The 17,536-nt window shown below is 39.7% G+C and overlaps 1 protein-coding gene across 5 annotated transcripts in view; it reads right to left on the bottom strand.

Moving 5' to 3' along the window:
* LOC112117089 (protein cordon-bleu) overlaps positions 1 to 17,536 on the bottom strand; it is a 240,208-nt gene that overhangs the window by 59,601 nt on the left and 163,071 nt on the right. For 3 of the 5 annotated variants that reach the window (XM_024214955.1, XM_024214954.1, XM_024214959.1), the window contains 2 exons: positions 7,091 to 7,220; positions 3,261 to 3,434 (listed from right to left, as the gene is read on the bottom strand). In XM_024214955.1, the coding sequence (XP_024070723.1) occupies positions 3,261 to 3,434; positions 7,091 to 7,220 (304 nt within the window). The remainder of the gene's footprint in view (positions 1 to 3,260; positions 3,435 to 7,090; positions 7,221 to 17,536) is intronic. The other 2 variants (XM_024214964.1, XM_024214963.1) reach the window with 1 other exon arrangement.

The following is a 17,536-nucleotide window of genomic DNA, read 5'->3' on the forward strand; positions in this document are numbered from 1 at the left end:
CATTTGTGAACTACAGTCAAAATTCAACCAAACTCAGAATAACAGGTCACAAAACAACCTGATTAATAAGTTAAGGGAGGAAAAAGGATCCCACAAATATATCATTTTAGACATGCATACAAAACATATAATCTGTGTCTAGTGGTGCAAATATTAACAAGAAAGCTCAGTTAATGACAATAAGATTAAAAAGCAAAAATCATGTAGAACAATTGTACTGTTGTTTGCGGAAAACACTCTTACCATTAAGGCAGAAAAGCTCAAATATCTCACGAAAGGCCCTATTCATGAATGACTTACGCTTCACATAAGTTTGGGAAACTGTGAAGAGCGATTTCCCCCCAACCCCCATCTAACGCCTATGAAATGGCTATTCTTCAATATAGGCTTCTTGGAGCACAATGAGACAACTGTCTGGTTGGCGGGGGGAATGAAGAAAGGGATGTAGTGCCTGATAAAGAGGTGGCAGAGAATAAGGGATAGCAATGTAACTTGCCACAAATGATCACAGAGTTTGAGCTCTGAAACAGCAATCATGAGAAGACAGATTGAGGTGGTAATTTGTCTGGTCAACATTAGAAGGATATGATCTTCACCAGCGTGAATTCTTTTGTCATTTAAGAACAAACATACTTTCCATTAATATCAGGCATCAATAACTTATTCTTCCTCCCACATTTTTTATGAGAAAACACTTTTATTGTCTAAATCTAAATCTACTCTCTTTGAATCGTCTGCGTAGGTCCTATCTGCAGTGTACAAAGCATTGTCAGGCAACAGGACGTCATTGCAAACTCATGTGTGGTTCTAACCCACCCAAACCCCCAATCTTCTCATTTCCTGTTTTTAAGGCCAACTTTCTCAAGCTTCGGTGCCTAATTTTAGGCACTTAAATAAAAGTGGCCTGACCTTCAAAGGCTCTGAGCACCCATAACTTTCACTGAAGTTACACTTAGATGCCTACACTTGAAAATTTGGACCTAGTACTCTGGTACATATAGCAGTTTTTAGTGACCTTTTAAATGAGTATTTCCATTTTTGGAAAAAGCTGATTTTCTTCATCTTTGCAACATGTGCAAAGCCCCCCTGGGCTGCAGTGTCTATTAACATGCCAGGGCAGCCACAGCAAAGGATGGCAAGAGAGCATGGGTGAAATCCTGGCTCCATTGAAGTCAATGGCAAAATTCCTATTCACCCCATTGCTTATGAATTCAGAAGTGGCAGTATCAGAAGACAAAGCAGGAGCACAGAGTAGAAATGTACTTCCTCCCACTCAATGCTCTGAAACGCTCCCTGCTCCGCCAATAGAGAGGATAGTTTATTTGTTGAGATTTGCAGAGTTATCGGATATCACCATCAGAAAAAGGGGATTTCCTCGTAAAATAGCTGAGATCTGTGTTGTTGTGCATGGCCTATGAGGCATCACCATTTACTTCTATTCAGGTTCTTATTCTGCATCTTTCACTGTGGCATCTGAGCAACTTTCAGATGTGCACTAAACATATAGCAGTTTTTAGTGCACACTAAGCAATGTGGTGCTTTCTTTCTCCTTTTCTCTCCCCAGGGATAAAGTTGTGTGGGAACTGCAGAAATTGATCAAGAGCATATAAAGTATGTATATGTATATTTCTAGGGGAGTACAGAGTATAAATATGAAGGTGCAATAGGTGCAGATTTGCCCAGGTTTAATATTGAATAAGAGTCCTTAAAAGATGTACTAAGCTCTGCTTCCTTGATTTGGATGAGCTGAGGATACTAAAAGCTCATGTAATGTTTCCATGTAAAAGCTTAAATCAAAGGCATTTAGCTGGGATATCACATTTGTTTAAGAACAAATGATCCGGTGAATAAAAATCAGAGGAGAATTGATTAAAATGCATTTGATTGCCAGAGTGGAGCAGAGGAGCATTGCAAAATATCATAATGATAGGAAGTCAGTTGAAGCACAAATATTGATTAAAACAAGTCCAGAACAGATTTTTAAGAAGAGAACCACTGTGTACAAGCCGATGGTATCGAACCAAAAATCAAATTACAACAAGAATTTTGTTCATACATTGGTAGGAATAAAATAGGTTAATCCACATTAACAGTTGTGTTTTCTAGTAGCAGAACTCCTTGACATAGAGACTTTTTCCTTTTCCCCTCCTTTATAAAACTTGACATTCTACATCTCTTTACCTAAGATTTAAACAATAATGCATTGAGTTTAGCTAGTGGGCAACAACCCCCACCCAACATTTATACATTAGGTGGAGACAGGGTTGCCAGCCCTCCAGGATTGGCCCTCCAGGAATTAAAGATTAATCTTTAATTAAAGATTATGTCATGTGATTAAATCTCCAGGAATACGTCCAACCAAAACTGGCAACCCTAGGTGGAGAGCTACTTAGAGTATAATCTTTGCAATGAAAGCTTCCCAGAGAAGGATCTCAGTGGGATTAGCAGAGATACACTACCCTTCATGTGGTTACCAAATAGGCTCTGATGCTGCAAATTATTGCACCTGAGAGGACCTTGCACCTGTGTAGAACCCTGCTGACTTTCGTGTGTGTGTGTGTGTGAAGGGGGACTTACCCATGTGGAGTCATTTGCAGGATCTGAGTCTTAGATCATGTACCAAGATTTGAAAATAGTCAAGTCTATATGATAACTCTGAAAATACAACCATGTTTCACACAAATAAGGAAGAATGCCACAACTATCACATTGCATTGTCTGATAAGATTTCCCAAGGGAGAGAGTGCACCCAGGGCTAGCCAGGTGGGCATGGAAAATATACATATTAAGATGAGTAGGCCTTTAACAGTACATGGTGGGTGTGATTGATTTTCTTGAAAGGGGATTTCAGCTTGCAAAAGCTTGGGAAATACTAGTCTGATAGATTACAGTGGTTGCTCAATAGTTTATTGCACCTATGTGTCTTTGGATGGAGGGGGAGAATGCTTATGCAGAAACAAATCGAATACGAAACCACACATTTCTGCTTTGAAATGCATGAAACTGCATGTTTTGATAGTCATATTTACACATCTCCATATAAGAGCTAAGCAGCTGTAGCAATATTATCTATAAGCAAATGTTTCATTCACCTCATATTAATTAATCATATGGATATAATGCATTGAGCATTTCTAAAGAAGAGGCTGGAAAAGAAAAACATGTATGTCTGGAGAACAGAAAGGAAAATCTGGAAAAGCTATCCTTGACAGTAACCGCTAAAAGAAACGAAGAGCAAATACATAGATGTTTAAACATACGTTTAGGTACCAGGTTTGTTGGTGCTGTAACATCAGGTGCTTCACTGTAATAGTCAGTTGGATCCATAATGTCTGTATCAGGAGGAGGGTAAGGTGGGGGTGGGGGAATCACTAACTGGGGTGGACCACGTGTGTTGCCTCTAGGAGGCTTTTGTGGCACCTGTCGTCCATTACCTACAGGAGGATCAATTAGCTAGTTACTTTATTGTCAAGTCAATTATTTGTATGTTTCTTTTAAAACACACAGAAGTGTGTGTATTCACCTGCTCCCCCCCAACCATCCACTCTGTCTGGGTCTGATTCTGCTCTCACTCACACCAATGTAAACCAGGAGAAAGTTGACAGATATATGCTGGTGTTAAATTTAGCTACACGAGATAAGAATCAGGCCCAATTTATACATGTATGTCACAATCTATACACATCAATCAGCATAAATCTCAATTGCTGTTTTGGCAAATAGTAAAACACACTAATTTAAAAACACTATACAGAAAATATCTTCCTGAAGGTGGGTTTTTTTTAAATTTGTTTCTCCCTTAGACACATAGACTTTAAAGTCAGAAGGGACCATTATGACCATCTAGTCTGACCTCCTGCACACTGCAGGCCCACAGAACCTCACCCACCCACTCCTGTAATAGACCCCTAACCTCTGGCTGAGTTACTGAACTCCTCAAATCATGATTTAAAGACTTCAAGTTACAGAGAATCCACCATTTACACTAGTTTAAACCTGCAAGTGACCCATGCCCCATGCTGCAGAGGAAGGCGAAAACCCCCAGGGTCTCTTGGTCCCTTGGTCTGACACAGCCCACATCTGTTGACCTATAGGATACTATGCAAAACTATTTCCCTCACTCTTTGAGGAGGCAGGGGAATGGTGAAAGTTGGTATTTCAGAATGGATGTGCTATTTGGGCTTTCATTTTCTTTTTATAGTTTTTTCTTTTCGGCTTTGACAGTGGGCAGAGGCTGCTGGTTTTGTTGCTGTTTGTATGATGGCGTTTCCAACCTGTGTCGGAAATGCTTAGAGCCTCAGAACAGTACTTAATTTAGTATCATGCATACTAAATGGGATAAATGGGTGTCCTTTACATTATTAAACATATTAATAAATATCAGCAGTGTCACACCCTGATTGCAGTTGATGGTAGGTAAACCCTGGAGATGTTTGGTCTTGATAGAAGCCAGATCTCGCTCTTCTTTTGGAGTAAGACAAAGAGACGTGATAATTCATAGGTCTGAAGAACATGTTCTCCATTTGTGATAGTGCTGGAGTCATACCCGGCTACCACTGACATTCTCTTGAAATCCAGCAGGCCCCTGTGCCTTCTGACTGTATCTCAAACTTTCTTCTGTGTTTATGGGAAGGCTCCAGCTTAACCAAACCTTAAGTGGAATTATTGAACCACTAGGAATAGCTCTGAGCTATCAATCAGCCAACTTCACCCAACCCTCCCCAAAGGATTTAATTTTGGCACTGTGGGATGGATAAATCTTTAGACTTCTTCTTACAAGGCCTTCAAAGCATGGTCTTGCATGCATTAGTGCAGCAATGTAGTGGGAGCAAGAAGGCTGGAAAAGATTTAACTGAATAGGGTTTTCATAGGCTACATCCAGCTGATAAAGGTTCAAGGAACAATTTAATGCCCATAAGTATGCTGAACCCCAGTGACGTTTTTGACTGCTTTAAGAGAATTAGGCACAGCACTTTGGGGTCAGTATAAGTGATTTGGTGTTAAATATTTGATCTGACCCGTTTGCCAGTTTAAGAGTGTTTTTTCCATGATTTTTACATTCCGATTAGTATGGTCAGGGTGGGAGGAGGTATTTTAATCTGCCCCATCACGCTGCTGTCTATTTCCTGTAGCAATTTTTCTCTATACAGTCTTGCTTTGTTAGCTCCTTCTTTTTTGCTTCCTGACACATCTGTGCTGTCTCATGGTTTCATAGTTAGCGCCCCAAAGAGAAGCTGTTTTACCAAGCTTCCCTCATTATAACATTGTGTGTCTATAATTATATTAATCTAAGACTGCAGCAGAAAATGAAAAATATATAGGGGATTATTATGCGACATATCCTTAAATCAGCAAAGCTCCAGTAAAGTCAATTGAGCTGTGCCGATTTACAACAACTAAGGGTCTGGCCAAAAGACACCTATCTATATAGCTGTGGATAGAAATGAGCGGGTCTGTTTTGTTTTATTTCATTTGTAACCTTTCAAACAGTGACATAAAATAAAGTTAACATTGGCATCAAGTTAAAACACCAAATGTTATCAGTAATGACTTGTGGTTTTCAAGGGGAGGCATTGGGAACGACAGATTGTGACATCCGCAATAGTTAACAGGCAGCCAATTTTCTGAAAATGATTGTGTTATATTGCACAGCGATAGCATTCTCCTTTGAGAGTTTAAATAAGAGATGTCAATGGAGTCAAATATGTTACAGGATAATGGACTCCTGCTGCTACATAAATGCTGACGCATTAAATGTGAGGCATTTACTGAAAATAAATGTTGAAACAAAGCTAAGAGGTTTCTTTCTAAAGTGTGAAGCATTTGTAATGTTAGCAATTATACATGACAGGGTGTTCATTTATGGTATCATATATGCAGTCTTCAGTGCTATGTGAAAATGCTGAGGTCGAAGGTGCAACCTGGAGTGTACCAAGTCTACTGTAGCACATTTTAAATGATTCCCTTAATGTACTGGATAATGAGTTCCAATGCGAGGGGTTATTAACTCATATCTTTCAGAAATCAGTTTCTTATCTAAGGGAATAATCTTGCAGTCCTCACACAGACAAAACTCCCAGTGACCTGAAATATCTGGAGGGCTTTTTCTCAGTCTCTCTTTCTATCTGTGTGTGAGTAAATGAGTTATATTGCATAAAACTGAAAACTATAATTTTCTTTATTTTCTTGAGGTATGTATGAAATTTATTGCAGAACCTATCCGTTCTTTTCTTGCACTGATTAGCTAAAGACTCTATTAATGCAGATTCATCTCAAACAGGACGGAAGACAAGAACAAAACTTTATGGAACATACTCCACTGACGTAAAACCATCATGGGACAACGGAAAAAGTGTATTCAACAGCAGCAAGGGCGATGGCTTTGAAAACAGTGGGACAGACCTTCAGCTGGTGCAAATTGTCATAGATGCATTGAAGAGAATGGAGCTGTAACAACTGAAGTGTAAGAACATAAGAACAGCCATACTGGGTCAGACCAAAGGTCCATCTAGCTCAGTATCCTGTCTTCCGACAGTGGCCAGTGCCAGGTGCCCCAGAGGGAATGAACAGAACAGGTAATCACCAAGTGATACATTCCCTGTCGCCCATTCCCAGCTTCTGGCAAATTTTTTTTTTTTTGGTGGTATGTCAATTTACATCAGCTGAGAATCTCCCTCTCTCCATAGAAGTCGCCCCTTGGGTCCAAACTCCATTCAACTGGGGCAGGGGAATGGGCAGGGAGGTCATCTTCAGAAGGGCATAGTGTTGGCCTAACTCTGTTTCCATTTAACTCAGTGATGAAACTGACTTCAATGGGAGGAGAGTTGAGCAAAAGCGGAGTGGGATTTTCCAAAGCACCTTTAAGTGCCATGCAAAAACATTCTACTCACTCAAGCAATATTATTCACCTTTCAAAACTCTGTGAACCTCAAACACTTAATTACCAGACTTTCATTCTTTAGGATAAATATTTTTCAAGATTACATAGTTTCCAATGCAAGGGGCCATTTTAGGGAATCTTCAAACAGCAAGCAGTGCCACATAAAGCACATGCATTGGATTCGAGGAAGAAGAGACGAGAAGCGCTTACCCACTGTGCTCTTCCTCTTGTCTTCCTTTTCTTCTGTTCTGTTTGGCATGACAGGAACAGGAGGAGTCGGTGGTGGAGGGGCACGTCTCTTTTTTTTCTGTAAATCATTCTGTGATGCCCCTTGTGGAATCTAGCAAAACACAAATGGAAAAATCCACATGGTGAAGGATGTAATTTTAGGTTTCCTGCATTATCAGTAACAGAAATATACAGCAGGTCACAGAATTTGTTTCTTACATAAATGTACTTCAGCTCAGAATATCGCCATGATGCTTTGTAATGAAAGTCAGTCCTAAACTAAAAGGGACATTATAAGGTAAGATTGGAAGAGAAGGGATGATACAGCGACTCAGTAGGAGAAGGAGTTCCAGTCTGCAAAAGTGAAAGGCGGGTGTACAAGTATGTGTATTTGTTGATCTTGGGAATTAGTGGGCGAAATATTCTGAGATGCATGCTCCTGAAAGGTGTGTGCATAAAATACCCAATCCAAAGCTCACTGATATCTTTCTATTGGTGCCTATAGCCTTTGGATTATGGCTAACTACTCAACGTTGTTCACGTAGGGCCTGATTAGCTCTCATTTCCCTGATTTTCTTCTCACACTAGTGTAAATCGTGAGCAATCCCAGTGAAACAAATGGAATTACACTGGTATAAGTAGGAAAGGAATCAGACCCACAAGTCCTGCGTTATGTGGCCAAGTGCCTATGTTGGACTGTTGTACTTTTCAAGTGAGCTTTTGAAGATTTGGCTGTATGAGGTGCTGAGGCTTCAAATAAAGGCAAAATGCTGAAGTTCGTCAGTCATGACTTAAAAGCTTACTAGATCCTTTTACAAAAAAACAATTATCACAAGTGACTAGAGTGTTGTTGGATGGCACAATGTTTTTTGCAGTTTATTGGAATACGGTTGTGTGTGTGCATGGCTCTATGTTATTGATGACCCTGAAAAAAATTTACTGGAAACAGGTTAGGCTGTTATATGTCCTCCATTTTGAATCTTTAAGTGAACAGAGTGTTTGTGAGGTACTAATAGCACGAGTCTGAGACAAACTTAATATAGACAGCAGCTGTGGAAGCCTCCCATACATGCAGCTCTGCCTATGCACCTCCATCATCACTTGCAATACAGCTGGTATTCCTGTCCTGAAACTCTACTGAGCAGAAACTCACAAACATGCGGGGGTGGGGGGCCGGGAAGGTTACATTTTTTCCAGAAGCATTAATGAACACATATATTTATTGTGGAGGATGACAATATAGCAAACAATATCTTCACAATGCTAAAGGCTACTATCAAAGTTTCAGCTGAGCAATCGCATGTGAAAGCATCTTTCATAAGCATTCAGTGCATCCTGACAATATCTGGGATACATGACTGAGTCCCTAACAAGGTCTACGAAAGAGTAGTACCCGATTTAAACCAATCTTGTTCCACAGTGCCAGCAAAATACTTCCATGTCAGTTCAATCATTACTGTACTTTATGGTAAAGATCACGTGGTAAAAATATGAAATCTCCACACAGGTGCAACCAGACAAATAAATGTTAGCGAAAACATCTCCTAACAACACAAGCTTTGGTGTCTGGAAAGACCAGCCCCAGGAATAGTGCATGGAAAATTAGTAGAAGGAAAAAGTTTCTCTACATTAGTACTTTGTCTGGGGATCATTTTCCTGATCCCTCTAGCAACTTTATTGCAGTGGAACACTATGCTCTATTAATTTTAAAGTTCAAGAAATTTTACATTTCCCCCCTTGTCTACCATATTTAAATCTGGTTTCTAGATGCTAAGAAAAGTTTATATAAGCCAGTGAAGACTGGTAACAAGTTTAGAAGGATCTGCATAATAGCAAATGCTGTTACGCAATGGGAATCAGAGTGGTTTTTTTTAAACTATATTTAAAAATCTGTGAGCCAAACTCTGCAGACCTTAGGGCCCAATTCAGCAAAGCGTCCGAGCTCATGTTTAAAGTTAAGCATGTAGTTAAGTGCTTTGTTGAACTGGGACCTTAGTTCCTACTCTTTTTTTGAGGGGTGGGGAGGGAGAGGGATGGGAAGACAACACATTAAAGTAAAAAGGAGCTTTTCCTGGAACACTCTTTGTGACTAGGGCTGTGGTGGAGGAGGTGCTGACAAAGCAAGTTCTACATCTGGGTGTAATGAAAGACATGCCAGGAGATGTTAAAAGGGCCAAAGGGCAATGATGAATAGGGCCCAGTTTTCCTAACTGCTGGTGCCTCAACTCAGCCTAAAATGTGAAAATGGTGCTCCAGCTTCTTGGAACATCAGCAAAAATGAAGATTCTTCAGTTAGAATTGAACTAGCAATTTTGATGATGATGTATGAATCAGAGCTTAGACACATCTATTGAATGAGGAGTGAGAGAGGGTGTCATTTTTATTTCCTCAGTGTTCTGAACACAACCCCAGTTTTTGGATGATTGCCATAAGCCCTGCTGAGAAATAAACTGCTGGGGTTTTTGTTCACAATTTGATAGTATAGATAATTACATCAAGGAAATATTTGGAAGCCATGCATTTATTAAATACTACATTTTTATGAGAAAATTAGTAATAAATTGCCTACTAGGCAGCAGTTAAGTGATGAGCCACACAAATAAATCCAAAACAAATAAATACCAGACATATAGATATATTAGATACAAACTACATTGTTATATAAATTAGATATATTAGATATAAACTAGATTGACTGATTGATTTACAAAAATTTTAAACTTGGAACTAATAAGAAGTTTGCAGTTTGCCTGTCAACTCACTGATCACTTTGCACATGTGTTTTATCCCCATGTCCCACCTTCAATTTCTTTTAGTCTTTTTATATTGTGAACTATTTCAGAGAAGCACCATTTTTTCCTGAGAGTTTGTACAGTTCCATCTGGAATGCTACCACTGCATAAAGAAATCACCACCACCAAAGATCCTGAGCCAGAGAACTCCTGTCCTTGGTCCCAACCTAACTGAACCTGGGCAGTGAGAGACCACCCTACTCCAACGTTACTGCCAGCCAGTGACTGGTTATCACAGAAGTAGTGAAGGCCTAGCTTATAAAGGGCTTTGTCTACCAATACTACATTATTAATAAAACCGAGGCAAATATTTCTCTCTACCTGGGAGGTAAATGAATAATACTTTTAAAAGAATCAAGTATTGGAAATAAGCAAAAGGTATACATATTTTAGAGAAAACTCTGTGCTCTATCAACTCAGCATTTGAATGTAAAACTGTTGCTGAAGCTTGAAACTGGTTCCAAATACATGTTACTTGCCACCAAGGTAATTTGTTGAATGAATACGTAGGTGCAGTAGGCTAGTTTTCTTCTGTATTCATAAGAAATTCATTTACAGCTGATGAAGCTATTTTGAGCTCTACACAATTCTACACAAAATAAAAACCAGAGTTAATAACTATTGCACTGTGTGGGTGTGAGGGCACATGACTGTGAGCAGTGGTCCTTTATTTGGAGAGTATTATACCCTGTATGCACAGTGCGCCTGACTTGCATTCAGTTGACAAATAGCTATTTCATGACAAATAGAAACAGACAGGATCTAGAAGAGTTGTAATGAGTGGCTGTGAGGCATCACAGTAACTGTACCCTAGACTGGAAAATATAGGTTGGAATTTTGGTGGAATAAGAAGGCCCTAAACTAACTGGTGTTACTGCTAAAGTAGCTACTGTATCTTTTTCAACATCTGCTATTCTGCAGCCCTCAAATTCAGAGCGTCCAGCATGGCACCTCCCAATACAAGGAATTTCCATCATCAAAACAGAAAAGTGACAATGCATCAAGATAAAACAAAAAGTAAAATAAGTTAAAAATAAATTCTTGCACTTACAGTGGCAAATTTACCATCTCTTTGCACTTATGTCAACTGAGTTACAGTTGAGGTACATTTACCACATTAGCACTATTCATCCAACGATCTCAAAGTGCTAAGTAGGTGGTTGACATTTTTACAAAGCAAACGTTCAGACTTCAAGTTACAGCTGTATCATCATAAGAAAGAACATAACCATAATAGAGAGTGGTAAATTTGAAACATATATTGCCTGGGACTTATATTTACCAGTAACTCCATTATATTACATACAGTAAATATATGTGCATATATACACTTCTATGTAAAGTTTAAGATACGGTGAAGTTAGCTATAATTAGAGGCCAAGATTTTCAAAAGTGACTAGTTATTTTGAGGACTCAATTTTTGGGTGCCTAATGCTGGACACTTGAAAGTGGTCTGATTTATAGAGACACTCAGCACTTAGAGGTGTCAAGTTGGGCATCCAAAAACAGAGGCAGCAAAATTCACTTGTCACTTTTGAAAATCGATGGAGTTATTCCAGATTTACACAGGGGTCACTGAGGTTAGAACCTGTCTCTAAAGAGCTCATTTCTTATCTTCTTTGTCATGAACTGACTGCAATTGATAGAAATTCAATAAAAGGCCAATCTCAAAGAAAGTCCCTATAAGCCAATATATCTGATGGTTTTGAAGAGGCTAACGTACAGCAGACAGTCCAATCTTTAATTGAATGTGGGAAACTCTGTGTCCACTCTAGTATGCTCAACATGCTTTTGTTTTGCTGAAGGAGGAGCTAGACGGAGGACCACTAATGTTACATTTTCTTGTCCATGTCTGTTGTGTTTGTAGAGGAATTAAGCAGCAATCAGGCATTTAGAAGGAAATTTGTTAGTCTCTAAGGTGCCACAAGTACTCCTGTTCTTTTTGCGGATACAGACTAACACGGCTGCTACTCTGAAACCTGTCAGAAGGAAATAAGTTACTTTATTCATTATGGCATTTTAGATCACTGCTAAGAGAAAATAAATGATCTCTGTAACTCCAACTTTCAGGATAATATCTTAGAAAAAAGGGTCAAAATTAAAGGTGGGGCTGAGACCTGAAATTCAAATCTGAAATGTCCCCAAATTCAGTAAGGTTTGGATCTGAGGACTCGGCTTGGCCATTATGAAGATAACCAGGAAGGCAGGATATGGATTTAAACTTTCTCAACATCTGAGGGTGGTTGGATGCAGGGTTTCTGTTTGGGATCATTTTTAATCATCACCTATTCCACAGGATGTTCTACTGGCATGTAACAGCTTCCATGTTCACTCTGCATTCCCGCAGGCAAAGCAGCCATTTCCACTGCTTTGGAGAAAACTGGGCAGACTGGTGGAAGAGAGATAAAAGACTAGAAGTCTTGAGAACCAAAGGGGCGAGTAGCATAACAGAATTTTCCTCTGTAAATGATAAAGATCCTTTGGCACTTGGTGAATAAGAACTCGCATGTGAAAGGCATTAGCTTGGTGCGTCAAATTCCTCAAAGATGTATTACTTCCTACTCTACCAAGAGGAAAGAATCCTCTGCAGATAGCAGCTTATTTTCAGCTTGCATACTTATTTACCAGTGATACTTGCTTTCAGGGCTGAGCTTAGATAGATGTGTAGAGACACAAACAACCTGAATATTACAGAAAAAGGAAAAAAAATATCAAATGCACCAACCACTTCAATAATGAAGGCTTAGTCAACTACACAAAAATATTGCTTCTCTTATCCTGTTGGCTAAGTGCGATGTACTCACAAACACATCATAAAGAAGATGAAAAGCTTGTTTAAAACTAGCAATGCTATACGTATGTAAAGAGTGTCTAGTTCAAGACTGGGTCATAAAAATTGTTGGAAGTGGTTCTTTAATGTCAACCTTGGTAAATCTATCTAGGAGGCTAAACATAAATGGCAAAAAACACAAAGAACATTGTGTTTCTTTTTCGCAATCGTATATACCAAAACAATAGAACTTGAAAATAATTTGTTATGGCTGGCTGCTTCTTTTATAAAGAAATCAAGCCTTAACAATATTATCTGAAGTAATTTCCCATCCAAACTTTGTTATAAGAGCCCCTTACTGAGTGCAATAGATTATTTTGCTGTTCTCAGCACTTGTGTTTCGCTTTTGTGGCGTTTTTAAGAAAGCTTGATGAGATGATTAGGTGAGTTTCTGGTTATGCAACAAATAAATAAAGAGCAACGTTAACTTCAGGACATGTTTTTAAAATGTTCTTTGAGTACGGGCTACTACCATAAAACTGAACTAAAATAGTCCCATGTGACCTAAATCTGACAAATACTGTTCACCCCTTCTGCCTCCTTTATTGGTGAGGCCACACAAGATGCAAAAGGCGATTTTCTATTAAATTCATGTCACTGGCTTATGTATTACTTTGGAAAATATTTACAGTATTACAGACAAAGCATTTGAGGAACATGGTGAGTGCATTTTACTTTTGTGAGAGTTCAAAACTTGAATTACATTTTTGGCCTAGAGATGAGATTTCGGTAGATACTAAAAACTAAAAGTGTATTACAAACAATGCCAAGAAAAAATGATGTGTCAAAGTGGTTGGGAAACGGAGTCCTATCTGGCTAAAACCTGAGAGTTTCATTCAATAGCATTCTAGTGGGCACATTATGGACATTAGCAATTGACAGGAACAGATTATGTAAATATGGTACAGAGGGACATATCCAGATAGAATACGACCCGAAAGGGATAATGAACTTTTTCACACAAAATAAACAACAAAAAGTTCAAACGTCAGAAGATTATCAAGTAAGCTTTCAACTCCAGCATTAGCTCTGACCCTTAAATTTTGCCCATGCTCTGCCTACAGGCCAGGCACTCCCATTGTGCTTGTCAATTTTTCATTGTCACTCTTTCCAATATATCCCCAATATTCCTGCCAACACTCACTATGCTGGTCTGCCGAATGCCAGCCACTCCTTATTCACAGGCCAAAGACCTGATTCTCTCCACACCTATCCTCAGTGAAGCCTTGAGCATGGAAAAAGGTGTCAGTAAGATGGGTGCCCAGAACATTGAGTATTGATCAGAACAGAGCACAACCTGACTTTTCCAGGGAACTTCTGAGGTGCTTTCAAGTAAACCCAAAAAATTCACGAGCAGGATTGTAACTCAGGATGAGACATGGTTTTCCCATCCAGCCTATTCACCAGATTTGGCTCCCTCAGTCTTCTACCTGCTCCCTATGTTGAAGGAAGACCGTTGTGGGAAGAGTTTCAGTGATGATGAGATGATTGCAGCAGTCCATGGGTTTCTAGACATACAGGACAAGGGTGTCTACAAGATAGACATAGTCAAGCTGCAGCGGTACTGGACCAAGTGCACTGATATCAAAGGGGACTTATTGAAAAATAAACAAATAACTGAATGCAAATTATGCTTTTTCCTTTGTCAGGCTAGAAACTTTCTGAACGCCTCTTGTAGTCCGAACACACACATACAAGTTATCATCTTTAGGTCAATGTGTGACCAAGACCTTGCGGGGTAAGCGCTCGCTGGTGAGATGTTCTTGCCTTCCAGCTCTCACTCCCTCTCGTTTCCTCCTTTTCTGTAATGTTTCCTCCTTTATTCTTTGTTATTTTATTGACTGCTCTCATCTTTGTTGGTTTTTTAGTTTTTAATTGTTTGTGTAGTGTACTACCCACCGTACTGGAGACGGTCCAGTGGGTGTTTGATAGATAACTATTTTTTGTATTTTACAGATTCATGTACTTGGACAAAAAGAAGAATGCACATTTACTAAATCACGTACTGACTATGGGCCGCATTCTGCCACCCTTACTTATGCTGAGCCATAACTGACAGAGTTGACATCTTCTCTGATTTCAGCCAGCCAGACTTTGATACTCTTACTTGCATGTATTTCTATCAGCCTACTTGGGACAGTGGGAGTGGCTTTTTAAGTGACGTCAGGGGCCAGCCTACCTGTGACAGACTCCTTTAAGGGAGAATGAGCCAACTCAGCCCTACCTGGAGGCAACTCAATCCTTACGTAACTGATTGGCAGTTGTTTAGCTAATGACTTCGATAAAAGATTACTAGGACTCAGCCAGGCTCAGGGAGAGAGGTAGTGTCTGAAGAGAGCAGCTCCCAAGAGAGCTCATTAGAGCAAGGAGCCGGGATGCTGTGCTCCCAGAGAGAACAGCTCCCTAGAGAGGACAGCAACAGAAGAAAAGTGGCTACAGGTGAGGGCTGCCGTAGATTAAGGTAGAGACTGAACTGGAACAGACAACTGTAAGCCCCAAGGAGGAAGGCTGTGCACCCTTGAGCCCTGCCAAGAGGGGCCACGACTAAGAAACTCAGGCCCCCAGGAGGAGGGGCCTGCAACTTCAGAACTCAGGGGGAGAGATTTTTTATATCTAATTTATTTACATTTAATAAAGTAAAACCCAAACAGGGGAATTTTGTTTTACACCCTTTTGGAATTCTTAGGAAACCCTGAGGCAGGGGAAACTGATGAACACAGTGCCTGTAGTGCCCCTGAAGCCAGCAGGGGGCACTACAGGGAGTAAGGTCCTACAGAGTGTAAGGAGGAGTGGCACATCCTGGCCTGGTGAAAGCCTTCATAGTTAATATTCTAACTGGGCAAACAATTGTATCATCAGGGAATACATATCAGACCACCCTGTCTTTCTTCTCCTTCACAAGGAACACAAGCAGATCTTGAAATAGGAAGAATGAATTTACAGGAAGCCCTGCTCATAAAAGATATGATTTATCTGCCTTGTTAATTAGGTTCAAACTCTTGGTATAACAACAACAACTCTACTGATGCTTCTGTAGCATTGTGTGAATTTTATATGGTAGAATGGTGGGATTTTTTTTTCTTTGTAAAGTTTTCACTGTGATTTTGTATATCACTTACTGCAGATGAGAAGAAAATGTTTTGAACCAAGTAGGAGCCATTTTAAAGAAATCAACAGCACAGAGATAAATTTTTAAGCTGCAGAAAGGAGATATAAATCTGTCTGTTCAGCTTGGTGATATAAAAGATGCTCCATGCATTTTCACAGAACAGCAGACCCTTCACCCTGCCTAAATCTAACAGCCATAGGAAGTCCCAGTTTGACATTAATATGTCCTTCACACTATTTACTCACATGTCTAATACATTCAGGACAGGTCAGGCATTATTAGACTTTCCTTTGGCATACATTGACCGAGAAACCAGATTTTGGGAGCCTCTCAAAGAAACAGCACTAAGGAATTTTATGAGGGCTGATCACACTAAGTTAAACTGTGTAGTGTTTCTGGCCAATGCTGAATTCCTCCCTTCCCACTCCATAGAATAATGTGACTAGAAATTGAATTTATGTGACTGAATTCCATATGTACTGTAAGCATAAAGTCAGTACGGTCTGATGTTTCTTTGAGTAGCTCCCAAAATATGGTCATTGTGTTACAGGAGATCATTTCAGTGGTGGGGCATTTTAGTAGCGTTCTCTGATCCCTAATGTAACACAACAAAAATCATTACCTTGTGGCTCTATTGAGATATTCAGAAACATGGTACATGGAAACAGTTTTAGGCTGACTTTTGAACAGGATATTCTATAAAGTAGTTGTAATTTACTATGGACAATTATCCATAGATTTAATGCGGATTCTACTCTGATCGATCCCAGTACAGTCCCTTTGAATGGGCACTGTTAATTCTGCTGGCCCTACACTACTTAACATTTTTATGAATGATCTGGAAGAAAACACCAAATTATCACTGATACAGTTTGCAGATGACCCAAGAACTGTGGGAGTGGTAAATAACGAAAAGGACAGGTCACTGATATGGAGCAATCTGGATCTCTGGGTAAACTGGGCCCAAGCAAATGAGATGAGTTAATGGAAATGTATACATCTCAGAACAAAAAATGCAGGCCTTATTTACAGGATGGGGGACTCGCATGTGGATGGCAGCTTGAACCAACGTGTAAGAAAATCAAACTTGCCTGCAAAGACTTCTCCAGCCATCCAAAGAAGACAGATACTTGAAAGAACATTCTAAGAACATCCTCTAAGTCTGGATAGGCTTCTGAAGTCGATGGGCAAGGATCCACTGGTGATGGTTCATATCAGCTCTAATGACATTGTGCCATGGGATATCTTGCAGACAGTAGATGACTTCAGGGAATTCGAAAGTGTGCTGAGATCCTTCCTGTCCCAGGAGTGAAGGAAGAAAAAAGGCAGAATATTCTGGAAGTGAACCACTGGCTCGGTAAGTGGTGTGGGGTGGATGGCTTTGTTTTTTTGGAACATCGGTCCACCTTCTATGAGGATAGGGGCATGTATAGTTTAGACAGCCTTCACCTCAGTAGAAGGGGGACCAGTATCCTCAGGGACAGGCTGGCTAAAGTAGTCAGGAGAGAGTTAAACTAATAGCACAATGGGAGGATAAAAAGAGGGAAGACTGAGCACTCAGCACAAAATCAAGACATTTTGAGAACAAAATCAAGGAAGCATAGGACACGAAGAGAAGAAATTATTTAATTGCCTATACACTAATGCTAGAAGCCTAGGTAACAAACAAGAAAAAATTGAATTGCTCATTTATGAGC

The sequence above is a fragment of the Terrapene carolina genome, unplaced genomic scaffold (assembly GCF_002925995.2).
Source record: "Terrapene carolina triunguis isolate 2854851 unplaced genomic scaffold, T_m_triunguis-2.0 Scaffold180, whole genome shotgun sequence".
Lineage (NCBI taxonomy): Eukaryota > Metazoa > Chordata > Testudines > Emydidae > Terrapene > Terrapene triunguis.